Source organism: Rhinolophus ferrumequinum, chromosome X, assembly GCF_004115265.2.
Source record: "Rhinolophus ferrumequinum isolate MPI-CBG mRhiFer1 chromosome X, mRhiFer1_v1.p, whole genome shotgun sequence".
NCBI lineage: Eukaryota > Metazoa > Chordata > Mammalia > Chiroptera > Rhinolophidae > Rhinolophus > Rhinolophus ferrumequinum.
Window position 1 is genome coordinate 84,871,015 of NC_046284.1, and position 24,544 is coordinate 84,895,558.

Genomic DNA, 24,544 nt, shown 5'->3' on the forward strand with positions numbered 1-24,544 from the left:
AAAACTCCTTGCCTCTCCTGGGTCCGTGTTTCCATTCTGCGGTCTCATGAGACACGGTCCCGGCACTCACTCACAAGTGCCCTACATCATGTGGGGACTCACAGAGACATATTCCTCCTTTATCTCTTTGTCATTTAGGGGATTTGGTAAGACATTTCCCAGGCCCAGATCACAGTTTCACCCTTCTGGGCTAGGAGAGATAGAGGTGTTGTTTTTGGTTTGTTTTTTGTTTTTTAATCGTAGGCATATACACTCTTATGCTTGCAGAATAAGTAAACATTTTCTTTCTCTGCTTCTTATTCCACAGACATGAGCCAAACACAGGAGCTCCAGCTTCATCATCAAAAGTTCCCCTTGACAAAAGTGTGGTAAAGGAAAAACAGGTCCTGTACTATGGATTTTAGCTCGTCACCATTGACAAAGTCTCCCTTCTTGAACAAAATTAATTTTTAATAAAAAATGTAAACATTTAAGGTATGCGACTTGATGATTGGGTATAGTCAGGCTCCGCTGAGCCCTCTTCTCAACTAGGCCTCAACCTTGGCCTATGAAAACTTCAACTTTCAGCACAAAGCTTTTCATCCAATCCGTACATTAAGAAAGTTCAACACTGCCAAAAGAATTTACTGTTTGTTCCAGCCAAACCCTGACTAGAGGTCCCTGACCTCCTTTTTCGTAGAGCATTTACTTCAGAAAACTCGTGATTGTAAATCCTTTCTCTGTCCCTCTGAGATGTATCTTCTATAATACTGTAGCCAGCAATCCACCACTGGCTATAAAGAAAAGATAGGAGGGGCTCAAGTCCTTTTATGCCTTGAGGAGTCTCTGAAAGGCTGACCCTGATCCTTTTTTCAGAGCTTGCTGGACCACTTAGAAACCCAGAATCCTGTTGCCCAGAATCCTGCTGTCACTGCTGCCTATAGAAACAGCAATGTCATAAAGTAAAAAGTTCAGGTACCAGCCGGGGGTCGAAGCTTTAGGAGAGTATGGAGACTTTAGAAGCAACATCTTAGGTCAGACTGGAAGGGTCATCACAGCATCCAAATTCACAAGAAAAAATCATTCCAAGGTCCTACGAAATAGCGTACTCTGATACTACAAAGGTAGGGGCATCTTCTGACGTCTTTTTTTTTTTTTTGTGGAACAATTCTACTTTTTTTCCCCAATTTATTGGGGTGACAATTGTTAGTAAAATTACATAGATTTCAGGTGTACAATTAATTCTGTATCACATCATCTATAAATTACATTGTGTGTTCACCACCCAGAGTCAGTTCTCCTTCCATCACCATATATTTGATCCCCTTTACCCTCATCTCCCACCCCCCAACTCTCTTACCCTCTGGTAACCACTAAACTACGTTCCCCAGATTAATTTTCAAACCCCGTGGCCATCTTGTGGTTACTGATTGTTTTCTAATCCCCTCACCTTCCCCTTTACCCCCACCCCCCCGCCGATCTAGCAACCCTCAGTTTTTCCTCTTTGTCTCCAAAACCGTTTCTGATTAGTTCATTCACTTATTCTTTTCTTTAGATTCCGCATATAAGTGAGATCATATGGTACTTATCTTTCTCTGTCTGACTTATTTCACTTAACATAATGTTCTCTAGATCCATCCATGTTGTTGCAAATGGTAAGATTTCTTTCTTGTTTATGGCTGCGTAATACTCCATTGTATAAATGTACCACTGTTTCTTAATCCAGTCATCTACCGATGGGCATTTCGGTTGTTTCCACGACTTAGCTATTGTGTATAGTGCTGCAATAAACATAGGAGTGCATAAAGATTTTTGAATTGGAGTTTTGGATTTCTCCGGATAGATACCTAGGAGTGGAATTACTAGATCATAGGGTAGTTCCATTTTCAGATTTTTGAGATACCTCCATACTGTTTTCCACAGTGGCTGCACCAATCTGCAATCCCACCAAGAGTGCACAAGCGTTCCCTTTTCTCCACATCCGCGCCAGCACTTGTTGTTTGTTGATTTATTGATGATAGCCATTTTGACTGGGGTGAGGTGGTATCTCATTGTGGTTTTTATTTGCATTTCTCTAATGGTTAGTGAGGTTGAGCATTTCTTCATATGTCTGTTTGCCATCTGTATGTCCTTTTTAGAAAAATGTCTCTTCAAGTCCTCTGCCCATTTTTTAATTGGGTCGTTTGTTTTTTTGGAGTTGAGTTGAGTGAGTTTTTTATAGATTTGTGATATTAATCCCTTATCAGATATATCATTGGCAAATATCTTTTCCCATTCAGTAGAATCCCTTTTTGTTTTATTGATGGTTTCCTTTGCTGTGAAAAAACTTTTTAGTTTGATATAATCCCACATGTTTATTTTTTCTCTTACTTCCCTTGCGTGAGGGGATATATCAGTAAAAATCTTACTCCGGGTAATGTCTGAGAAGTTTCTTCCTATATTTTCTTCTAGGTATTTTATGGTTTCAGATCTTACATTTAAGTCTTTAAGCCATTTTGAATTTATTTTTGTATATGGTGTAAGGAGGTGGTCCAGCTTCATCTTTTTGCATGTGTCTGTCCAGGTTTCCCAGCACCATTTATTGAATAGACTGTCTTTACCCCATGGTACATTCTTGCTTCCATTGTCGTAGATTAAATGACCATATAGGCATGGATTTATTTCTGGACTCTCTATTCTGTTCCATTGATCTATGTGTCTGTTTTTATGAGAGTACCATGCTGTTTTGATTACTGTAGCCTTGTAGTATAATTTGAAGTCAGGTATTGTTATACCTCCCACTTTGTTCTTATTTCTCAAGATTGCTGAAGCTATACGGGGTCTTTTATGGTCTCATATAAATTTTAGGATTATATGTTCTATTCTGTGAAAAACGTCATTGGTAGTTTGATAGGAATTGCGTTAAATATGTATATTGCCTTAGACAGTATGGACATTTTAATTATATTAATTCTTCCTATCGGTGAACATGATATGTGTTTCCATCTATTTATATCTTCTTTCATTCCTTTCTTCAGTGTCTTATAATTTTCTGAGTACAGATCTTTTACTTCTTTGGTTAAATTTATTCCCAGGTATTTTATAGACTTTGGAGCAATTGTAAATGGGATTGTTTTTTTAATTTCTCCTTCTGATGTTTTATTATTGGTATATACAAATGCAACTGATTTCTGAATATTAATTTTGTATCCTGCTACTTTACTAAATTCGTCTATCAGCTCTAATAGCTTCTTGGTGGAGTCGTTAGGGTTCTCTATATATAGTATCATATCATCTGCATATAATGATAATTTTACTTCCTCCTTACCAATTTGGATGCCTTTTATTTCTTTTTCTTGTCTGATTGCTGTGGCTAGAACTTCCAGCACTATGTTGAATAGAAGCGGACATAGTGGGCAACCTTGCCTTTTTCCTGATCTTAGGGGGAATGGTTTTAGCTTTTCCCCATTGAGTATGATGTTAGCTGTGGGTTTGTCATATATGGCCTTTATTATGTTGAGATATGATCCCTCTATTCCCACTTTCTTAAGGGTTTTTATCATAAATGGCTGTTGGATTTTATCAAATGCTTTTTCTGCATCTATCGATATGATCATGTGATTTTTATTTTTCATTTTGTTAATGTGGTGTATCACATTAATTGATTTGCGGATGTTGAACCACCCTTGCATAGCAGGGATGAATCCCACTTGATCATGGTGTATGATCTTTTTAATGTATTGCTGAATTCTGTTCGCTAATATTTTGTTGAGGATTTTTGCATCTATGTTCATTAGAGATATCGGCCTGTAGTTTTCTATTTTTGTGGTGTCTTTGTCTGATTTTGGGATCAGGGTGATAGTGGCTTCGTAAAAAGTGTTTGGGAGTCTTCCCTCCTTCTGGATTTTTTGGAAGAGCTTGAGGAGAATTGGTGATAATTCTTTTTTGAACGTTTTGTAAAATTCACCTGTAAAGCCATCTGGTCCAGGGCTTTTGTTTGTTGGGAGGTTGTTGATTACTGATTCAATTTCCCTGGTGGTAATCAGACTATTCAGGTTTTCCGTTTCTTCTTGAGTTAGCCTTGGAAGGTTGAGTTAGCCTCTAGAAAATTGTCCAGTTCTTCCAGATTGTCAAATTTGTTGGCATATAGTTGCTCATAGTAATTTCTTAAAACTTTTTGTATTTCTGCGGTGTCCGTTGTCACTTCTCCTCTTTCATTTCTGATTTTATTAATTTGGGTCCTCTCTCTCTTTTTTTTAATGAGTCTGGCTAAAGATTTGTCAATTTTGTTTATCTTCTCTAAGAACCAACTCTTGGATTCATTGATCTTTTGTATTGTTTTTCTGGTTTCTATTTCATTTATTTCTGCTCTGATCTTTATTATCTCCTTCCTTGTGCTCCCTTTGGGCTTATTTTGCTGTTCCTTTTCCAGATCCCTTAAGTGTGAAGATAAACTGCTGATTAGTGATGTTTCTTGTTTCTTTAGGTAGGCCTGCAAAGCTATGAATTTCCCTCTTAGGACTGCTTTCGCGGCATCCCATAGATTTTGGGTCGTCGTGTTTTCATTTTCGTTTGTCTCGAGATATCTTTTGATTTCTTCCTTGATCTCCTGCTTGACCCATTCATTATTTAGTAATAAGTTATTCAGCCTCCATGAATTGGTGTGTCTTCCAGTTTTTTTCCTGTAGTTCATTTCTAATTTCATAGCATTGTGATCAGAGAAGACAATTGGTGTGATTTCAATTTTCTTAAATTTATCAAGACTTGTTTTGTGGCCTAACATATGGTGTATCTTGGAAAATGTTCCATGTGCGCTTGAGAAAAACGTGTATTTTGCAGCATTGGGGTGAAATGTTCTGAAAATATCGATTAAATCCAAGTGGTCCAATGTATCATTTAAGGCTGTTGTTTCCATATTGATTTTCTGTCTGGAAGACCTGTCCCTTGTTGTCAGAGGTGTGTTGAAGTCCCCTACTATGATAGTGTTACTGTTGATCTCTGTCTTTATGTCAGTCAGTACCTGTTTTATATATTTAGGTGCTCCTATGTTGGGTGCATAGATGTTTACTAGGGTTATGTCCCCTTGTCGGATCGATCCCTTTATTATTATATAGTGCCCATCTTTATCTTTTAATATGTTCTTCATTTTAAAGTCTATTTTGTCAGATATAAGTATTGCAACTCCAGCTTCTTTCTCATTTCCATTTGCATGAAATATCTTACTCCAACCCTTCACTTTCAGCCTGTGTGTGTCTTTTGTTCTGAGGTGAGTCTCTTGTATACAGCATATACAAGGGTCTTGCTTTCTTATCCACTCAGCCACCCTAAGTCTCTTGATTGGAGCATTTAATCCGTTTACATTTAAAGTGATTATTGATAGGTACATAGTTATTGCCAGTTTTAAATTTGTAGTTAGGTTGTTTTGATCTTTCCTCTATTTACAGAAGTCCTTTTAGTATTTCTTGCAATGCTGGCTTGGTGGTAATAAATTCCTTTAGCTTATTTTTTTCTGGAAAGCTCTTTATCTCTCCATCAACTTTAAATGATAGCCTTGCTGGATAAAGCAATCTAGGTTGTAGGCCTTTGTTTTCCGTCACTTTGAGTATCTCCTGCCACTCCCTCCTGGCCTTCAATGTCTCTGTAGAAAAGTCATTTGATAGTCTTATGGGAGTTCCCTTGTATGTAACCCTCTGTCTTTCTCTTACTGCTTTTAGGATTCTCTCTTTGTCTTTAAGCTTTGCCATTTTAACTATAATGTGTCTTGGTGTGGACCTGTTTGGGTTTATCCCGGTTGGAACTCTCTGCACTTCCTGGGCTTGTATGTTGGTTTCCTTCATCAGGTTGGGGAAGTTTTCAGACATTATTACTTCAAATATGTTCTCAATCCCTTGCTTCCTCTCTTCACCTTCTGGTATTCCTATTATGCACATGTTGTTGCGCTTGATGTTATCCCAGAGGTCTCTTAAGCCATCCTCATTGTTTTTTATTCTTTTTTCTTTCCGTTGTTCCGTTTGGGTGATCTCTGCTACCTTGTCTTCTAAGTCGCTGATTCGATCCTCTGCTTCATCTAACCTGCTGGTAATTCCTTCAAGTGAGTTCTTAATTTCGGTAATTGTGTTCTTTAGTTCTAACTGGTTGTTCGTTATGATTTCGACATCCTTCTTTATGTCTTCTCTAAGCTCCTTAAACATTCTTATCACCAGTGTTCTGAAGTCTTTGTCTCTGAAAGGGTGATTACGTCTGCTTCGTTTGGTTCCAGTTGTGGAGGTTTCTTCTGTTTTATTTAGGACGTGTATCTTTGTTTCCCCATTCTGGCTGACTCTCTGTGTTTGCTTTGATGTATTAGGTAGATCCTCTAGAGTTCTTAGTTCTTGCTAGGTTATCTTATGTAGTATGTGTTCTTTATATTTGACTTGCACTACTTCGTTCTTCTCCTCTGCGTGTGCTCCAAATGTGACTCTTGTGTTGTGTATATTGTTCTGTTCAAGAAGATCTTTAATTGCTTTTTGCTTGTGAGTAGGTGGGGTTAACTCCTAGGCTGACTCGTTGTGAGACTGGGCTCTGCCCACCGCAGGGCGTTCTGCTGCGTGAGGGTTGACCACTTAAATGTGGTTTGGCCTCTATGGGCTCTAGTGCCTGCAGAGAATTCCCTCTGGGTGTGTGACTTGTAGGTCAAACCCAGTAGTACTCTGGTTTGCTCTGGAGTTGGCCTCTGGATATGTTGAATCTTGTGCCTCTTAAGCTGGGCCCTGGTAGGGCAGTTTCAGAACAAAGCAAATCACCAAGCACAACAACAACAACAACAACAAAGAAAAAAATCAAATACATTCACATGTAAAAACACCTGATAACCCCCACTCGACACAGGAAAAGATATCAAAGATATAAAGATAAAGCAAAACAAAACAAAACAAAGCAAAACAAAAAGCAGCGCCAGTCTTGTCTTAAGCCCACCAAGTAATGTCCAGGTTGTCCTCTGCTGTACCAAAGAGCCCCCTGCTTATTGCGCAGGCAGAGCCGGTCACCTGGTGCCCAGAGTGACTTTGGGACTGTATATTTAAATGCGTGGGCCTGAGGGGTCTGGATGATAGTTTTTACAAAATCAGTGCAGTTTCTGCCCTTGCCTGCACATATGCACACTGAGAGTAGCACCACCAGCCCCGTGTCCAGTACTCTTGAGTCTTAGGGCACTTCTTCAGTGTGTGTGTGTATGGGGGGGTGCGGGCGGGAGATTTCTGAGCTGCTGAAAGCCCAGAGCTGCGTCTGCCGCTTACTGCTGATCCCTGAGAGTGTCTGGGCAGTAGCACTTGCCCCGCCCTAGGCAGGCCAGAAAGGGTGGGGGCTTGGGATGGAGGGGTCTTCTCTCTCCTAGCCCAGCCAAAAATCACACTCTTCCCCAGCCTCTTCCCTGGGTCAGGGCTGCCTGTCAGTCTTCCCAGAGCCTGAGCACTACTACAGCTCCTCTGTAATCTGACACTACTCCTCAGTTCAGGGTCCAGTTTGAGTCCCTGGAAGGGCGGGGGTAGGAGTGGAAGAGTGAGGGGGAGGGGCCGAGGTATGGAGTCTGTGTTCTTTGTCCACCCTAGGGCCCACTAGCCGCCCTCCCAGTGGGAGATATCCGCCGTGGGATGCAGGGAAAGAGCCCACCTCCTGGTCTCTGTGCTCTCCATTCTGCCCTGGAATCCCGTGCGTGCCCATAACTGCGGGCGCCACCGCGGTTTTCGCTGCCGCCGCCGCCGGTTGGGACCCTGCCGTGGGCCCGCGCATTTTCGCTCCGCTCCCTTCCATACTTTTCCTGCTCACCCAATTAGCGCACCTTCAATTAATCCTTCCATGAGTGTCTTAGCTGTTCTGTGTGATAAGCAAAGAGTTCTTTGATGGCTTATAGGTCCCGTTTGTAATAAAAAAATATGGAACGCTTCACGAATTTGTGTGTCATCCTTGTGCAAGGGCCATGCTAATCTTCTCTGTATCGTTCCAGTTTTAGTATATGTGCTGCCGAAGCGAGCACTTCTGACATCTTTTTAACTAGCTAGGAGGGTGCCTTAATTGTGAGGTAAACTCACAGAAGCTGCTAAGACAGCCTCTAACTTTCTATTTTATTACTTTTATTCGGGATATTCGACTTTGATTAACATTTCTTTGTTTCCACGTAAAAAGCTGTCTTGCCACATAACTCTGAATCTCTAGTGGGAATCCCAAAGAGAAATCAGCTAAGGTATGAAAATCAATACTGTTTTTTCTTTTTCTTTTTTTTTTTTTTTTCTTTTTTTTTTTTTTTTTTTGTTTTTTGAGTATTAGGTGCACAAAACTAAGTAATAGTTAGACGTTGTGGGGACAGAGCCCCAAAAAGCAGTTTCCAGGCTCTCGGCCTCACATAGAAAGGTGCTGGCTCAGGTAGTAAATGGCCATCGACTGTGATCAAATTGCCATCAGCTGTGGCTAGTTGGCCGTCAGCTGTAACCAGTGAGACATTAGCCATGAATATAACTGCCGTGGCTAGGCTAGCAGAAAAAAGGGGGAGCTAGCAAGAAGATGGTGGCTGAGTCTGCAAGCTGCACAGTGAGGGTTGAGAATTGTGTTGCTCCTGGTTCCTGTGTCTCCAACTCAGCCGCCAGCGAGAGTATAGAGATATGACTCCCCTACCTATGGCTCTGTGGGTGTTCCTTTTTGGCCTCACCATGTCCTGCGTTCTTATGTGGGGAGTGGGACCAGAGACCCCGCATGACACCCTGCATGACAGACGTTTATCATTTATATCCCTCACACTGTCTCAACCCCCCTCCCCCATCCACCATCCCTCTGACATCACACACAACCAATACATTTCCACTGTCTCTATTCCTAACGCTGTACTCTGCTTCTTGTAAATACATATATATAAACTTGTAGTTGACATTCATTATTGTTAATTTGGGGAATATAATCAATAATGTTGTAAAGGTTTTGTAGGGTATCCGGTGGACACTTGTCTCTTTAGGAAGACACTTCAGGGAAGATGTAGATGCCTGATCACGGTACTGTACACCTGAAGCTGAACAATAAATTAATACTGTTTTGTTCGTACAGGCTGGTGGTAATTCCATATGTGAAAAATACAGACCTCCACCAGAGTGGTAACTAATATGATTAGATTGTTTTGGAAATTTCAAGAGGTTCGTAGCTGGACAAAATGTGAAAGAAATATGTATATCTTACTAAAAAAAATAGAAAAAAGGTGGTTATATAGCAGACAGCCTGATGTGCTTTTGATGTGAAGGGTTACTGAGTTTGCCAGCCTGCCACACCTTTGCTGTGGTTGCTATAGTTTCGGGCATTGTGACCCAACAAACGCTGATGTCATACCCCAGGGTCATAAGCAGCAGTCAAAAGCCTTGGCCCCTCAGTAACTGCCCAGCTGCTGACGGGGGTGGAAGCCAGCTGCGGGTGCCCAAGAACTTGGCACTGCCCAAATCCATCTAAAGGGGCACGTCTCCCTTCTTGGTGGCACATTTTCAGCCAAAAGTCAACTATAACTTTGTGATTAAGGTAGTGATTGTATCAATTTCTTTCTTTTTTTTTTTACACTTCTTTGAGGGCTATTTATTCACAGTACTGGTATTGACTTTAGTGTTTTCCAGTGGTCCTATGTGATAACTGTTACAGCTATTTACTTAATTTCACTTCCTTTGACATAAGGAGAAAGACTGAACTGGGGTTAGCCAAAATTCAGTAAAATGGGGTGAGGTGAGCTTGATTCTTTGAAGGTACCCGAGAGTGGGTAAAGAAAGAGGAGACAGGTAAGATTTAGTTCGTGGAGTTGGATGGTAGTAAATCACCACATTTCATTTCAACAGTCTCTAGATCTCCTTTTAAATTTGCTTCTCAGCATGCCATTTTTCCTGATCGGTATTCTCCCAAGTCAATATGATAGTCCCATGGTTCCACACTTGGTGTGGGGAGTCTAAATTAAAGGAAACTACAGACTATGCTAAAAGATAATGATCCTGATCATCAATTCGAACTTTTCAGAGAGTCCTTTCCTCATTGCTCACCCCACCTAGTCTAAACCTGTGTGAAACACAGAGATGGCTTTCAGGAGGCCCTCCAGAGATTCTTGTCCAAACAGAGCCAGTTTCTAAAAACCATAGAAACCAGCTATTCAGATTACTTTCTCTTTCCAGATGTCTGAAAATATTGACTGGTTACACAGCCACACAGACGTGTGCAAGGTGGATCTCTATAGCCCGAAAGTACAGAAAGAACAGGACCGTAAAGTGGTAAGATACAAAATGACTCCAACTATAGGGTAGATAGGATTGGCGTATGAATAGAGGTATCCTGGAACCCGGGATAGACTAATGGAGGGTGATAGTGTCATTTCTCCAAGCAACTAAGATCAATACATTCTATGAGGGAACAGCATGTTGATGTGTCACTCAGGGAACAAATCAAGGAAGGGGCAGGATGAGGAGTGATGTCAAGTAGCCAGGGAGGGGGAAGGTGGGCGGAGCCTCAGGGGAGGGAGGAGTGGTGGTTGCCTAGTTACCAGCCTCTATTACCTAGCCTCTGATGTCATAATGATATCACCTACTACCGGTTAGTTGCGCTGAAGTGGCACTCCCCCAGGAGGGAAAAACACTTCCTGTTTCCCAAAATTTGAGAGATTTGCATAGAATTCATATGTTTTAAATCATGTTCAAGTACCACTCATATTATTATTTATTTAATTTGTGTTTCGGCAGTGTGTTTCAAATTGTCTTACATTTAAAAATTACCATCACCCTAAACAATACTACTCATAATATCACAGGTTTGATGTCCTAGTATGAACTTTTCCCAAAAAACAATTTAAAAATGCACCTATTAAACACAGTAACGGTTTTCCAGCTACCACTTAAAGTTTCTATAGCATCAATCAATAGTAAAAATACCACATTTGGGGCACACTAATGTAGTAGAAATTGCTCTAAACTGGGAGCCAGGGGAATCGAGTTCTAATACAGCTCCACCTTTGAGTTTGTGTCAGTTGGGCAAGTCACCTCTCTTCTCAGTTTTCTCAATAAATGCGGATATTATATTCTGGGTCTCTCTGACAGGTAGGTTTTCTCATCCAGGAAACAGTAATGCTAAGATTCTGTCTGCCTAATAAGACTTATTGCGTACTCACTGTGTACAGGTACTCTACTAAAAGCTTTACACGCACTATCTCAATGAATCCTCACAAGAACCCTATACGATAGGTGCTATTCTCATCTCCCAGAAGATAAACTACAGTCTTTTCTATAGATTTTCTCTAAATTTCATCCTGCAGATATGTTTTATTGATGTGTCCACCCTGAATGTGGAAGGGAAAGATTCTGAGGTATGTATTTTCTGCTCCCCTCCGAGTTGGAATGGGTGGGAAACTGCTGAGAGGGTTGTCAGTGACAGCATAGTGAAAGGGAAAGGCTGTGGCAGAGGGTGGAAAGGTGGAGGGGACTCAGGTGGATCGCTATTATTCTTCTGAGTCTAGGATCCCTTGTTGAGAATTTACTGGCATTCTTGAGAGCAAATCTCATTTTAGAAGCCACTGAAGTTGCTGGTAGGCCTGAAAGGATTAAAGCATGGAAGATAGCCTGTCAGAACAGTGAAAAAAACTGACCAAAGGGTCAATGATTAATTGAATATGATTCTTAAAACGAATGGCTTTGTGACTACCTCCTGGGAAAGAATGTAATAATTTGTGGAGAGGAAAATATCTTGTTCTTTAATGACTGGCTAGCATTACAAACCTACTTCTCCTTCAAAAGGAAAAGAGATAATAAGAGACGTGACATTCATGCTTTGAAGCGGTAGCAGGGTGAGGGCCAGCTTGGTGAAGTTTCAAAAAGCAACTATTCATAAGAATCTCATCTCTTAATCCATAGGATGCTGGTGGTTCCGGTTCAACAAGTAACGTCATCCTGGAGAAGCTGAAAGAAAAAGAAATTATTGTGATCAAAGATACCGAGAAGCAAGACCGCTCTAAGGTATACTTAGCCTTTGAGTCAGACTTTTCCAATTCCCAGAGCCCAGTGCTGATTCTGAGGACTCTGTTTCAGAGACAGTAAGAGTACTATTGTCAGACAGGCCCATAAATTTGCATAGCATTGTAGCCATTGTAGAGAACACAGGCTCAAGTTCAGAGTCAAGGTAAGTTCACCACCCAGCTACCTAACACTAATCACAGGAGCTCACAATGCCATTTCCTGATTTCAGGTACGTATTCCAAAGAGTATCTTGCTATCTTTATCCTAACAAAGACATGGACTTATAAGCAGGACCCTTTGCGGTGTTTTTTGGTGCCTTGTAATGGACTTTTGTGCCCCATGTTGCCCAGCGTCCAACAAGAAAGAACAAGGATATGGAGCAGAGAGAATCCACAACAACCAAGAATGGCAGTTGCCTGGTTCCCACCCTGTTGTCTAAGAGATTACTCAGGCTGTTCGGTAGCATAAAGTTACAAGCAATTAGACTTGCACACCACTGTCACATAAGAATACTTTTGTTTTTATGTAAATATTTTAAATTATATTTCTTAAGCTCCTGATTTGGGGCAGGCATTAGAGCACATGACAAGTCACCTTCACAGTCCGATAAGCCTGGAGTGGCTGGTGTTGGAACAGGATATTTGGCTTGAGCACAAAGGAGTCAAATATTTCTTGGTCTGTGTCCCTCTGCTCATGCTATAACCAGAAACAACCTTTCTGGCCCCAGACACCTTTGGAGTGATGAGAGTTGCCCCAAAGGAAGGAAAAACCAATTCCAAAATATTCTTTAAAGAGTGTTGGGTTCACATGGGGGGTGTGTGTGAGGGAGCAGGAGGCAACTCCATTTTGGAGTCTTATAAAAGGGATAAATTACACCTGATGTTTGTTTTTAAAAGAGCAGCCCATATTTCCTAAACACAAGGCAGATCTCCTTGATTCTAACTTAAGCCCATTTGCACGACGTTGACTTTATCATGACGTCACATTTCCAGGTGTTCAGTGAAAAGACAGGAGATGAAGCAATGGAAAGGGTAAAGAGGGCAATGGTACTTAGCACTGAGTAGATTTGTGCAATACATATACACATACCCAGACATGGGCATATATACAGTATCTACACATAAATTAACATAAAATGACACACACATCAATATGTGCATTTCTATACATTAACAAAAAATGATTTATACAATGACACACACATGCCTGGCTACATGTGAAACTGGCAAATACACGCAAGCATTGACATAACATATATACATATACTCATAAAGAACGACTTACACACATATACAAAGGTATACAGAACCGATGCACTGACATGCCCTCATGTGACACATAGACATCCATATACACATCCATGCACACCATGCATAAACATGCACACACGTTAACACACACAAGCGTTGATCAAAGCAGTGACCGTACAGATTCTGGTATAAGCATACACACTTATAAATCTACCTCATCTGATACACACTCATACAAACTTCAACAAAGTGCCACATATTCACTAACACACGTTTGTATGCATCGATACACACATTGACACAGATACAATGACATCCCCACTCGTGTTTTCACACACATACGCAAATACGCAGAATATGTACAACATTGACACATTCTCAAGCATTGACATAGCACATAGATATAACAAACTGATACCCAGTTTATTGACATACAATCATTATACAATCATCTAGTAACACATATTCCTATTTTAATGTATGTCTACCAATATATTATACATTAATATGTTAATGAGTATGTATGTTAATACATGAAATAATGCTTTACCATATATAAATACATTTATAGCTGCATGATAGACACTATTGGATTGATATTGTAAACATATATACACATCACTCAAATTGACACTTGCTTATTTACATATTCAGAGACACACTGACATTAACACTCATATTTTTACATTCACAAATGTACAAAATATACACACTAACACGAACATGTTGGTCTATTCAGTAGACATATACAATCATTATTCATGATAACACATTATTACACATGCTTACACTTAGTCACATATGTGCACTGAAGTAGACATACGCACAGACACAGCTTGGTGAAGTTTCAAAATGCAACTATTCATAAGAATCTCATCTCTTAATCCATAGGATGGCACATTTTCACACATTAACAATACAGGCTGACATTCTCACATCTACTGAGATGTTCACACTCATAAATTGTTATATTGTTATATTGTTATACATGCACATACATAACAGACACACCCATATACTTTTGACACATATGAGATAAGCACACATACTCAAATGAAATTGACAAAAATATTGATAATACTTGCATACAGTTAAGTGTACAAATGTCTATACTCCGAGCTTTTGTGGCTACCACTTGTGCTTGAATGTGTATTAATGGATATAATTGTGTGTTACGTTTCCATGTAAATTCTAAAGGCCAAATCCTTAATCTGTGCAGTTTAGAACGCTATATCTTCTAAATAAAATAAGGAAAAGAACTCATAGGTGCTCTTCTTTTTTTAGATGGAGGGATCTGTATGCCTTTTCAAACAAACTCCCTCTGATCCTCTAAGTACTCTCAATTGCCTACTCGATCTCCAGAGGTATGCCTTGGGTTTCCAACATGTACTGAGTCCCACAGCCTCTACCTGTAAATATAAAGTAGGAGAAACAGAGGGCAAACATCACAAACTAGCCTCTGGAAACTGCTGCAGTGTCTATGCCAATCAACTGAACATGGATTACATGGCCAGTGGACCTCAACGCCAACTTCTAGAAATGACAACACCACAAAACAACAACAATAACCAGAGTCCTTCCCTCTATCTGGCAAAATCTCCTAATACTCAGAGGGCAGAAATCTCCCCTGAGGGAGAACGTTTAATAGATGGCCTTTCCTCCTCTATCAACCAACTATCTTCTTTAGTAACGCAGATGGTCCGTAAAGAAATCAAGAAGTTAGATGATGGAAGCAAATGCTTTCATCATTTAATGTATCCACTCTCTGTGGACAAAGGGAAAAACAGCCCTCGAAATGCTGTAAGCAAGACTGCTTCTGAAATGGCCCATGATGGCGTGGAAATGACCTCCGAAGAAATGCAGGGCACTGAGGAGGAGTGCCGGGAAGGTGGCCATAAAATGCTTCTGCATAGTGAATTAATTCACAAGAACAAGAAGGCAGACAGACAGATGTGCCAAAGAGATAGCAAAGAATTTCCAGATTCTATCAGCAAAGGACTCATGCTTTATGCAAATCAGGTAGCATCTGACATGATGCTTTCTGTTATGAAGACCTTGAAAGTGCATACCTCTGAAAAACCAATTCCTGCCTGTGTGGTCCTGAAGAAAGTGCTGTTAAAACACACCAAGGAAATTGTTTCCGATTTGATTGACTCCTGCCTGAGTAATCTGCACAATATCACTGGGGTCCTGATGACTGACCCTGACTTTGTCTCAGCTGTCAAGAGGAATCTGTTCAAGCACGGAAAACAAAATGCTGCAGATATCATGGAGGCCATGCTGAAGCGCCTGGTCACTGCTCTTCTTGGTGAGAAGAGGGAGAGTAAATCACAGAGTCTGTCATACGCATCTTGGAAAGCAGAGTCCCATGATCCCAAGCGCAAGAACCAAAGTCTCGAATTCTCCAACGTGAAAGCTGAGATGAAAGAAGAGGACAAAAACAAATTAAAACCTGATAAATGCAAGTCGTTGAGTAATGCTGAAAAAGTTGGTGAACATATCCTCAAGGAGAGCCTGACTACGTGGAAGCAAACACAGAGAAACCAAGGCAAGATCGCTGGCAAAGCATGCGCCAGTAAGGAAGAAAAGAGAGAAAAGATCAGCCCTTCCACAGACTCGTTGGCAAAGGACTTGATCGCCTCTGCCCTTATGTTGATCCAGTACCACCTGACCAAGCAGACCAAGGACAAAGAAGCATTTGAAGAAGACTATCCCGCTTCTACCATGAACTTCATGACTCAGAGTGCCCAATATGAAAAGAGTGGGTGTGGCCAAAGTGCCAAGGCACTTTCAATGAAACACCTAGAATCTCATGGAGCTCCTGGGCCATCTACCTCGCTAAGGGAGACTCAACAGGCAGATTCCCAGAAGTTAGATATGTCAAACATCGTTCTATCACTGATTCAGAAACTGCTTAACAGGGACTCCTTCAGCTGTGATGAGCTATCTGAAGGTGAGAACAAACATTCTGAACCCAGGTCAAAAAAAGCAACTTCCATGTCCAAGAGAGGGGAAGAACAATGCCATGAGAATCAAGAAGCTGACTTTATCAGTGGGCTGAAGCAAATGAGCCGGCAATTCACCGATCTACTGGTAGAATCTGTGATGAAGCTGTGCCTTATCATGGCTGAGTATAACAATGGGGAAGCCTTTCCCGATTTGGAAGAACAAGCAGCATTGGCAAACAACCCCAATTACCAGGCTGCTGGCCCCAGATGCAGTCATGATGGTGCAATGTCACAGAACCATCAGTACCCTCCAGGGCTGGAAGTCATTGTCAGTAATCAATGCTCAACAAGTAAGTTGCAGAAGCAGCTCCAAGCTGTCCTACAGTGGATTGCAGCCTCCCAATTTAACGTGCCAATGCTCTATTTCATGGGAGATGATGATGGACAACTGGAGAAGGTGAGCAATGACAGGCACACGAAGAAAGAGGGTTGGAATGGGCAGGGGCAGGGAGGCAGCATTGTACTTAAAGTTCAAGCGTGGTCCAATTTTTGTTCAAGTTTGCTCTTCACCATGTGCCTTATGAATTACTTTCAATTCATAAAAAGACAGAAAAGTGGCGAACCATTAACTAAGTCGGGCTCTGGACACTTCAAGGCCTGCACATTTCAGCCAAGAGAAGGAGATTAAAATTAGCTCTGTTTTATCATGATCCTTTGGTAAAACTGTTTGGTAAACTGGGGAGCAATTTTTTTTTAATTTATTTGGGTGACAATTCTTAGAAAAATTACATAGATTTCAGGTGTACAATTCTGTGTCACTTCACCTATAAATCCCATTGTGTGTTCACCACCCAGAGTCACTTCTCCTTCCATCACCATATATTTGATCCCCCTTACACTCCTCTCCCACCCCCCACACCCCTTACCCTCTGGTAACCACTAAACTATTGTCTGTGTTATGAGTTCTTGTTTCTCATTTGTTTGTCTTGTTCTTTTGTTGTTTTTGGTTTATATACCACATATCAGTGAAATCATATGGTTCTCTGCTTTTTCTGTCTGACTTATTTTGCTTAGTATTATAATCTCTAGATCCATGCATGTTGTCACAGATGGTCCTATTTTATCTTTTCTTACCGCCGAATAGTATTCCATTGTGTATGTATACCACAACTTCTTTATCCATTCATCTATCGAAGGACATTTTGGTTGTTTCCATGTCTTGGCCACGGTAGACAAAGCTGCAATGAACATTGGAGCACACGTGTCTTTATGTGTAGATGTTTTCAGATTTTTTGGATAGATACCCAGGAGAGGGATTGCTGAGTCATATGGTAATTCTATTTGTAATTTTTTGAGGATCCTCCACACTGCCTTCCATAACAGCTGCACCAGTCTGCATTCCCACCAACAGTGTATGAGGGTTCCTTTTTCTCCACAGCCTCTCCAACACTTGTTACTATTTGTCTTGTGGATGATAGCCATTCTGACTGGGGTGAGGTGATATCTCATTGTGGTTGTTATTTGCATTTCTCTGATGATTAGTCATGTTGAGCATTTTTTCATATGTCTATTTGCCATTTGTATGTCCTCTTTGGAGAAATGTCTCTTCAGGTCCTCTGCCCATTTTGCAATTGGGTTGTTTGTTTTTTTGTTGTTGAGTTTCATGAGTTCCTTGTATATTTTGGATATTAGCCCCTTATCAGAGGCACTGTTTGCAAAAATCTTCTCCCATTCAGTTGGTTGCCTCTTTATTTTGTCGATGGTTTCTTTTGCTGTGCAGAAACTTTTAAGTTTCATATAGTCCCATTCATTTATTTTAGCTTTTACTTCCATTGCCTTTGGAGTCAAATTCGTAAAATGCTCTTTGAACCCAAGGTCCATAAGTTTAGTACCTATGTTTTCTTCTATGCAGTTTATTGTGTCAGGTCTTATGCTTAAGTCTTTGATCCATTTTGAATTAATTTTGGTACATGGTGACAGATAGCAGTCCAGTTTCATTCTTTTGCACGTGGCTTTTCAATTCTCCCAGCATCATTTATTGAAGAGGCTGTCTTTCCTCCATTGTATGTTTTTAGCTTCTTTGTCAAAAATTACCTGTCCATATTTATGTGGTTTTCTTTCTGGTTCTCAATTCTATTCCGTTGGTCTATGTGTCTGTTTTTCTGCCAATACCATGCTGTTTTGATTATTGTAGCCCTATAGTACTAGCTAAAGTCAGGGAGTATGATGCCTCCAGTATTGTTCTTTTTTCTTAAAATTGCTTTGGATATTTAGGGCGTTTTATGGTTCCAAACAAATCTGATGATTTTGTGTTCTATTTATTTAAAAAAATGTCATTGGGATTTTGATGGGGATAGCATTAAATCTGTATATTGCTTTGCGTAATATGGCCATTTTAACTATGTTGATTCTTCCAATCCATGAGCACGGAATGTCTTTCCATTTCTTTGTGTCTTCTTCAATTTCTTTCAAAAATGTCATAGTTTTCAACATATAGGTCCTTCACATCCTTGGTTAAGTTATTCCTAGGTATTTTATTCTTTTTGCTGCAATTGCAAAAGGAATTGTTTTTTGTATTTCTCTTTCTGAGATTTCATTGTTAGTATATAGGAATGCAATGGACTTTTGTACATTGATTTTGTAGCCAGCAACTTTACTAAATTTGTTGATTGTTTCTAATAGCTTTTGGGTGGAGACTTTAGGGTTTTCTATATATAGCATCATGTCATCTGCAAAGAGTGATAATTTAGCTTCTTCATTCCCAATGTGGATGCCTTTTATTTCTTTCTCTTGCCTGATTGCTGTGGCAAGGACTTCCAACACTATGTTGAAAAGCAGAGGTGATAGGGGAGAGCCCTGTTGTGTTCCTGAAGGTAGAGCAAAGGGCTTCAGTTCTTCACCATTCATTATGAGATTAGCTGAGGGCTTGTCATATATGGCCTTTATTCTGTTAAGCTATTTTCCTTCTATACCTATTTTATTAAGTGTTTTAATCATAAATGGATGTTGTATCTTGTCAAATGCTTTTTCTGCATCAATTGATATAATCATATGATTTTTGTCCTTTATTTTGTTTATGTGATGTATCACATTGTTGGATTTATGGATGTTGAACCATCCTTTTGCCTCGGCATGATACCCACTTGTTCGTGATGAATAATCTTTTTAATGCATTGTTGTATTCGATTTGCTAGAATTTTGTTTAGGATTTTTGCATCCGTATTCATCACAGATATTGGTCTGTAGTTTTCTTTTTTTGTGTTGTCCTTACCAGGTTTTGGTATCAGGGTAATGTTGGCCTCATCAAATGAGTTAGGGAGTACTGTCTCTTCTTCAGTTATTTTGGAAGAGTTTGAGCAGGATTGGTATTAGATCCTCTTTGAAGGTTTGGTAGAATTCACTAGTGAAGCCATCTGGTCCAGGACTTTTGCTTTTGGGAAGGTTTTGGATGACTGATTCAATTTTATTACTGGTGATCGGTCTGTTTAGATTTTCCAGTTCTTCGTGGTTCAGCCTTGGAAGGCTATATGTTTCTGAGAACTTGTCCATTTCTTCTAGGTTATTGAATTTGGTGGCATATAATCCTTCATAGTATTCTTGGATGATCCTTTGTATTTCTGCGGTGTCCGTGATAACTTCCCCTTTTTCATTTCTGATTCTGTTAATTGGTGTCTTCTCTCTTTTTATCTTAGTGAGTCTAGCCAAGGGTTTGTCAGTTTTGTTAATCTTTTCAAAGAACCAGCTCTTCGTCACATTAATTTTTTTCTATTGTCTTTTTGTTCTCTATTTCATTTAGTTCTCTGATTTTTGTTATTTCCTTTCTTCTGCTGACCTTGGGTTTCACTTGTTCTTCTTTTTCTAGTTATTTAAGGTGTAACGTGAGGTTATTTATTTGGGATTTTTCTTGTTTCTTGAGATAGGCCTGTAATGATATAAATTTCCCTCTTAAAACTGCTTTCACCGCATCCCAAAAATTTTGGTAGAATGTATTTTCATTGTCATTTGTTTCTATGTATCTTTTGATCTCTCCTCTAATTTCTTCTTTGACCCAGTCGTTCTTTAAAAGTATGTTGTTTAATCCCCATGTATTTGTGTTTTTTCCTGCTTTCTTTCTGAAGTTGATATCCAATTTCAAAGCCTTGTGATCAGAGAACATGCTCAGTATGATTTCAATCTTCTTAAATTTGCTGAGGCTGATTTTATGTTCCAATATATGGTCTATCCTCTAGAATGTTCACTAGAAATGTACACTAGAAAATAATGTATAGGCTGATGTTTTACGATGAAGTGCTCTATATATGTCAATTATGTCCATTTTATCTAATGTATCATTTAGGGCTGCTATTTCGTTATTTTCTGTTTGGATGATCTATCCATAGCTGTCAATGATGTATTTAAGTCCCCAAGTATAATTGTGTTTTGGTCAATTTCTCCCTTTAGTTCTGCTGGAGTTGCTTGGTATATTACAGTGCTCCCTGATTGGGGGCATAAATATTGATGACTGTTATGTCTTCTTGTTATATAGTCCCCTTTACCATTATGAAATGTCCCTCTTTGTCTCTTATTATTTTTTTCACCCTGAAGTCTGTTTCATCTGATATCATTATGGCTACACCTGATTTTCTCTGGGTACCATTTGCTTGGAATGTCAATTTCCACCCTTTCATTTTGAGTCTATGCTTGTCCTTGTAGCTGAAATGTGTCTCTTGGAGACCGCATATGGTTGGGTTCAGTTTTTTGATCCAATTTGCTACTCTGTGCCTTTTTATTGGTGAGTTCAGTCCATTTACATTTAGGGTGATTATTGATATGTGAGGATTTCCTAGCATTCTATCTTTAGTTTTTCTGGTAAGGCTGTGTCTCCATTGTTTCTTTGCCTTTTTGTTTTTGTCTATTATTTCTGTGTGGTGGTATTCTATGATGTTTCCCTCTGCTTCTTTTATTACAGTATATGTTTCAGTTCTGGATTTTATTTCAGTGGTTACCCTTAATTTTACAAAAAAGAAAATTTGATATTTAGAGTATTCCACTTTCTTCAGCACGCTTACTTTCTCCATTCCCATATTTCAGTTCAGGCCTTTACTCTCCCCCTTTTTATGTTTTGGTTGCCACAAATTGTGCCTTTTGATGGTGGTCGAATAGCCTCCTTTACTGTTTCTTGTAGCGCAGGTCGTATATTAGAAAATTCCCTCAGCTTCTGTATGTCTGGAGAGGTCTTTATTCCTCCTTCATATCTAAAGGATATCTTTGCTGGATATATTATTCTTGGCTCATAATTTCTGTCTTTCAATAGTTTGAATATTTGGTTCTACTCTCTCCTGGTTTGTAGAGTTTCTGCTGAAAAATCTGATGATAATCTAATGGGCTTTCCTTTGTAGGTTACTGTCTTCTTTTCCCTGGCTGCCTTGAGGATTCTTTCTTTGTCGTTGATTTTAGACAGCTTCAATACAATGTGCCTTGGAGAAGGCCTGTTGGGATTGAGGTACTTAGGTGTTCCATTTGCTTCTTGGATTCAAGGACCCAGTTCTGTCCACAAGTTTGGGAAGTTCTCACCAACAATTTGTTTGAATATATTCTCTGTTCCCTTCTCTCTCTCTTCTCCTTCTGGTATTCCCATTATTCTTATGTTGCTCTTTCTGATGGAGTCAGAAAGTTCTTGTAGAGTTCTTTCATTTCTTTTAAGCCTCAAGTCTCTTTCTTCTTCCATCTGTGTAATTTCCAGGTTTCTATCTTCGATGTCACTGATTCTTTTCTCCATCTGGTCAACTGTACTACCTAAGCTGGTTATTTCATTCTTGATTTCTTCTTTTGAGTTCTTAATCTCCAGAAATCTATTTGGTTCTTTTTTAAAATTTCAATCTCTTTCGTAAAATGCTCATGTTGTTCTCTGATTGTGTTTCTGAGTTCATTAAACTGCCTTTCTGTGTTTTCGTGCATCTCGTTGAGTTTTTTCAGAACTGCAATCTTGAATTCTCTTTCGTTTAAGTCACATATTTCCATATCTTTAAGTTCCTTTTCTGGAGACTTTTCACTTTCTTTCTGAGCTTTCTTGTTGCCTTGGTTATTCATGGCAATTACTAATTTATTATTTCTCTTCCTAGACATCTACAGGAGTGGCTTCTGCAACAGGTTGATAGGAAGAGGTCTTTCTTTTGTTTTCCAGTACTTGTTGGTAGAATGTTTTATTTTCTCTCCGAATGCAGCTTTTTTTTTCTCTCTCACATGGTAGTGCTTTGTTTTCTCTGCACTATTTCAGCTTCTGACACAATGGGGGGATTCCCTCGGAGATGGGCTTCTCCTCTCTTAATAGTTCGCCTGAGTCACAGCGTGCAGTGTCAGTGTGGGTATGCAGAGAGCTTTTGAAGTTCTAAAACTCTTTCAGCACCAGATTCAGAGCCTGTATGTTTCAGCAGTTCTGTTTACTCCTGGAGGGATCCGCCGGGATAGGTGGGGCCAGGGGCGGGGTGAGTTGTGAGAGGTGGCCCAGAGCATTTGCTGTGACCACCATCACAGCCGGTCCTATTTCCATAGCTCCCTCCACTGTGCCGGAGCTAGTTGGGCTGCGAATCTGTGTCTGTGGTCCACAGTTCTCAGAACAGCAAATATTCTGTTCTTTTGATCTGACACTGCTATTGTTCCGCTTCTAGCACCTGCCAGGTTGGGGCGGGATCGAGCTCTGGGAGGTTAGGGAGTGGGCGGCTAGTCTCAGTGCTTAGGGCTTCCATTCTCTTCTCAGCAGTGAGAACTTAAGCCAACATTTTCAGCCTTCTTCCCTCAGTCTTTTCTCCGAGGTCTCTGCTGTGAGCATTGGGTTCAGCTGTGTTATATGCTGCTCCCTCATCCCTATGGGCCATAAACGGAGCCCTAGCAGTCCGAGTTCTTCCCTCTCCCGCAGCTGCGGTAGTTCCGGGATGCAGCGAGCTCGGATCATTGAGCTAGGTCTGTGTCTTGCGCCCGCCCGTGCGGCAAAGTACTTCTTCCTTCCCTCCTTCCCCGCTCGATTCACCCACCTTTCGGTGAATTCAGTAGTGGGCCTCTTCATCTTGCCTGTCTGCTGTGTAGGGAGTCCTTTGTGGAGTTATTGTTGTTCGATTAGTTGTAAATTCCAGGGGAGCTTTGCAGAGGCTCACCTCACGCCACCATTTTGATGACGTATCTCGGGGAGCAATTTTTAAGTCTTATATTTTGAGCTTGAAGGGCCCTCCAAGGACTGGGGAGAGAGTAAAAGAAAGAGGGAGTTCCTCCCCAAACTCACAGGTTCTACAAGTGCCCCGAGAGGCTTTTTGGTGTTTTGATTTTTTTGCCCTAGGCACCTAACTTGCCACACCTTAATCCTGGCCCTGCTCCTCAGTCCCATGAAGACTAATATTCGTAGACATGTGAGTTATCTCTGTCTGTCTGTCTGTCTCTCTCTCTCTCTCTCTCTCTCTCTCTCACACACACACACACACACACACACACACACACACACAGCTTCATTTCCTACATTTGATGGATTCCAGAGAAATAAAATACTGAACGAAATTATTTTCAGTCTAGTACCTTAGCCCAGCTGATCTTCCCTACTGCCAATCTCATACTATTGTTAGGGAGGTTGGGGAATGGCAACCCCTAACCCTGACCCAGCAATCAGCACAGACTAATTGAAGGACTCAGCACCTGGTGAAAGTATTTAGTGAACACAATTGATTCCAGAATATGTTTTTTGAAGCTCAAAAGAAAGTACCTTTGTCATTTTTATCAATGTCATTAGAGGAGAGTCAAGGAAAAACAAGTCAGTCCTGGAATTGTGGCAGGTTTTACTCTAACCCTAGAATCATGCATGGAAAGGTGGGTTGGTGGGTAGTTTACTTTATCCTTCTGGAGCTCTTCTCCAAAAGCATCACATGACTCAAACTCTTTCTGCTCTCTCCACAGCTTCCTGAAGTTTCAGCTAAGGCAGCAGAGAAGGGGTACAGTGTAGGAGACCTCCTTCAAGAGGTCATTAAGTTTGCTAAGGAACGACAACTGGATGAAGCCGTGGGCAACGTGGCTCAAAAACAACTGCTAGACTGGCTGCTCGCTAACCTGTGACCTAACAGCACCTTTAACACCTCTCCAGTTACTACCCCACCCCTAGTAGCATTCCATCCCATCTGGGCACCCACTCCATTAAGCCGTTGAACAACATGCTACACGGCTGTATTTCCCAATAGATCTGAACAGTTGGACTGTGTAAATAAAGGGTGTCCAATAAGTTGGGAAGCAACATAAAAACATCGTCATTGTTTTCTTGATCACTGTGGGGACAGAGCCCCAGAGAGCAGTTTCCAGGCTCTCGGCCTCACGTGCAAAGGTGCTGGCATGGGTAGTAGATGGTCGTCAGCTATGGCTAGTTGGCCATCAGCTGTAACCATTG

At 40.5% G+C, this 24,544-nt stretch overlaps 1 protein-coding gene and 1 non-coding gene across 2 annotated transcripts; one reads left to right on the plus strand and one right to left on the minus strand.

The window, feature by feature from the left end:
* Positions 1 to 1,085: 1,085 nt before the first annotated feature.
* Positions 1,086 to 24,219, plus strand: AKAP4 (A-kinase anchoring protein 4). The gene is made up of 6 exons (XM_033116547.1): positions 1,086 to 1,103; positions 10,122 to 10,217; positions 11,252 to 11,302; positions 11,847 to 11,948; positions 14,483 to 16,603; positions 24,064 to 24,219. Exons 2-6 carry the CDS (start codon positions 10,122 to 10,124, stop codon positions 24,217 to 24,219), a joined length of 2,526 nt encoding a protein of 841 aa, XP_032972438.1. The 5' UTR covers positions 1,086 to 1,103.
* Positions 7,863 to 7,969, minus strand: LOC117030603 (U6 spliceosomal RNA). Its single transcript, XR_004424420.1, has one exon. It is a non-coding gene; the product is annotated as a U6 spliceosomal RNA (small nuclear RNA).
* Positions 24,220 to 24,544: the final 325 nt, after the last annotated feature.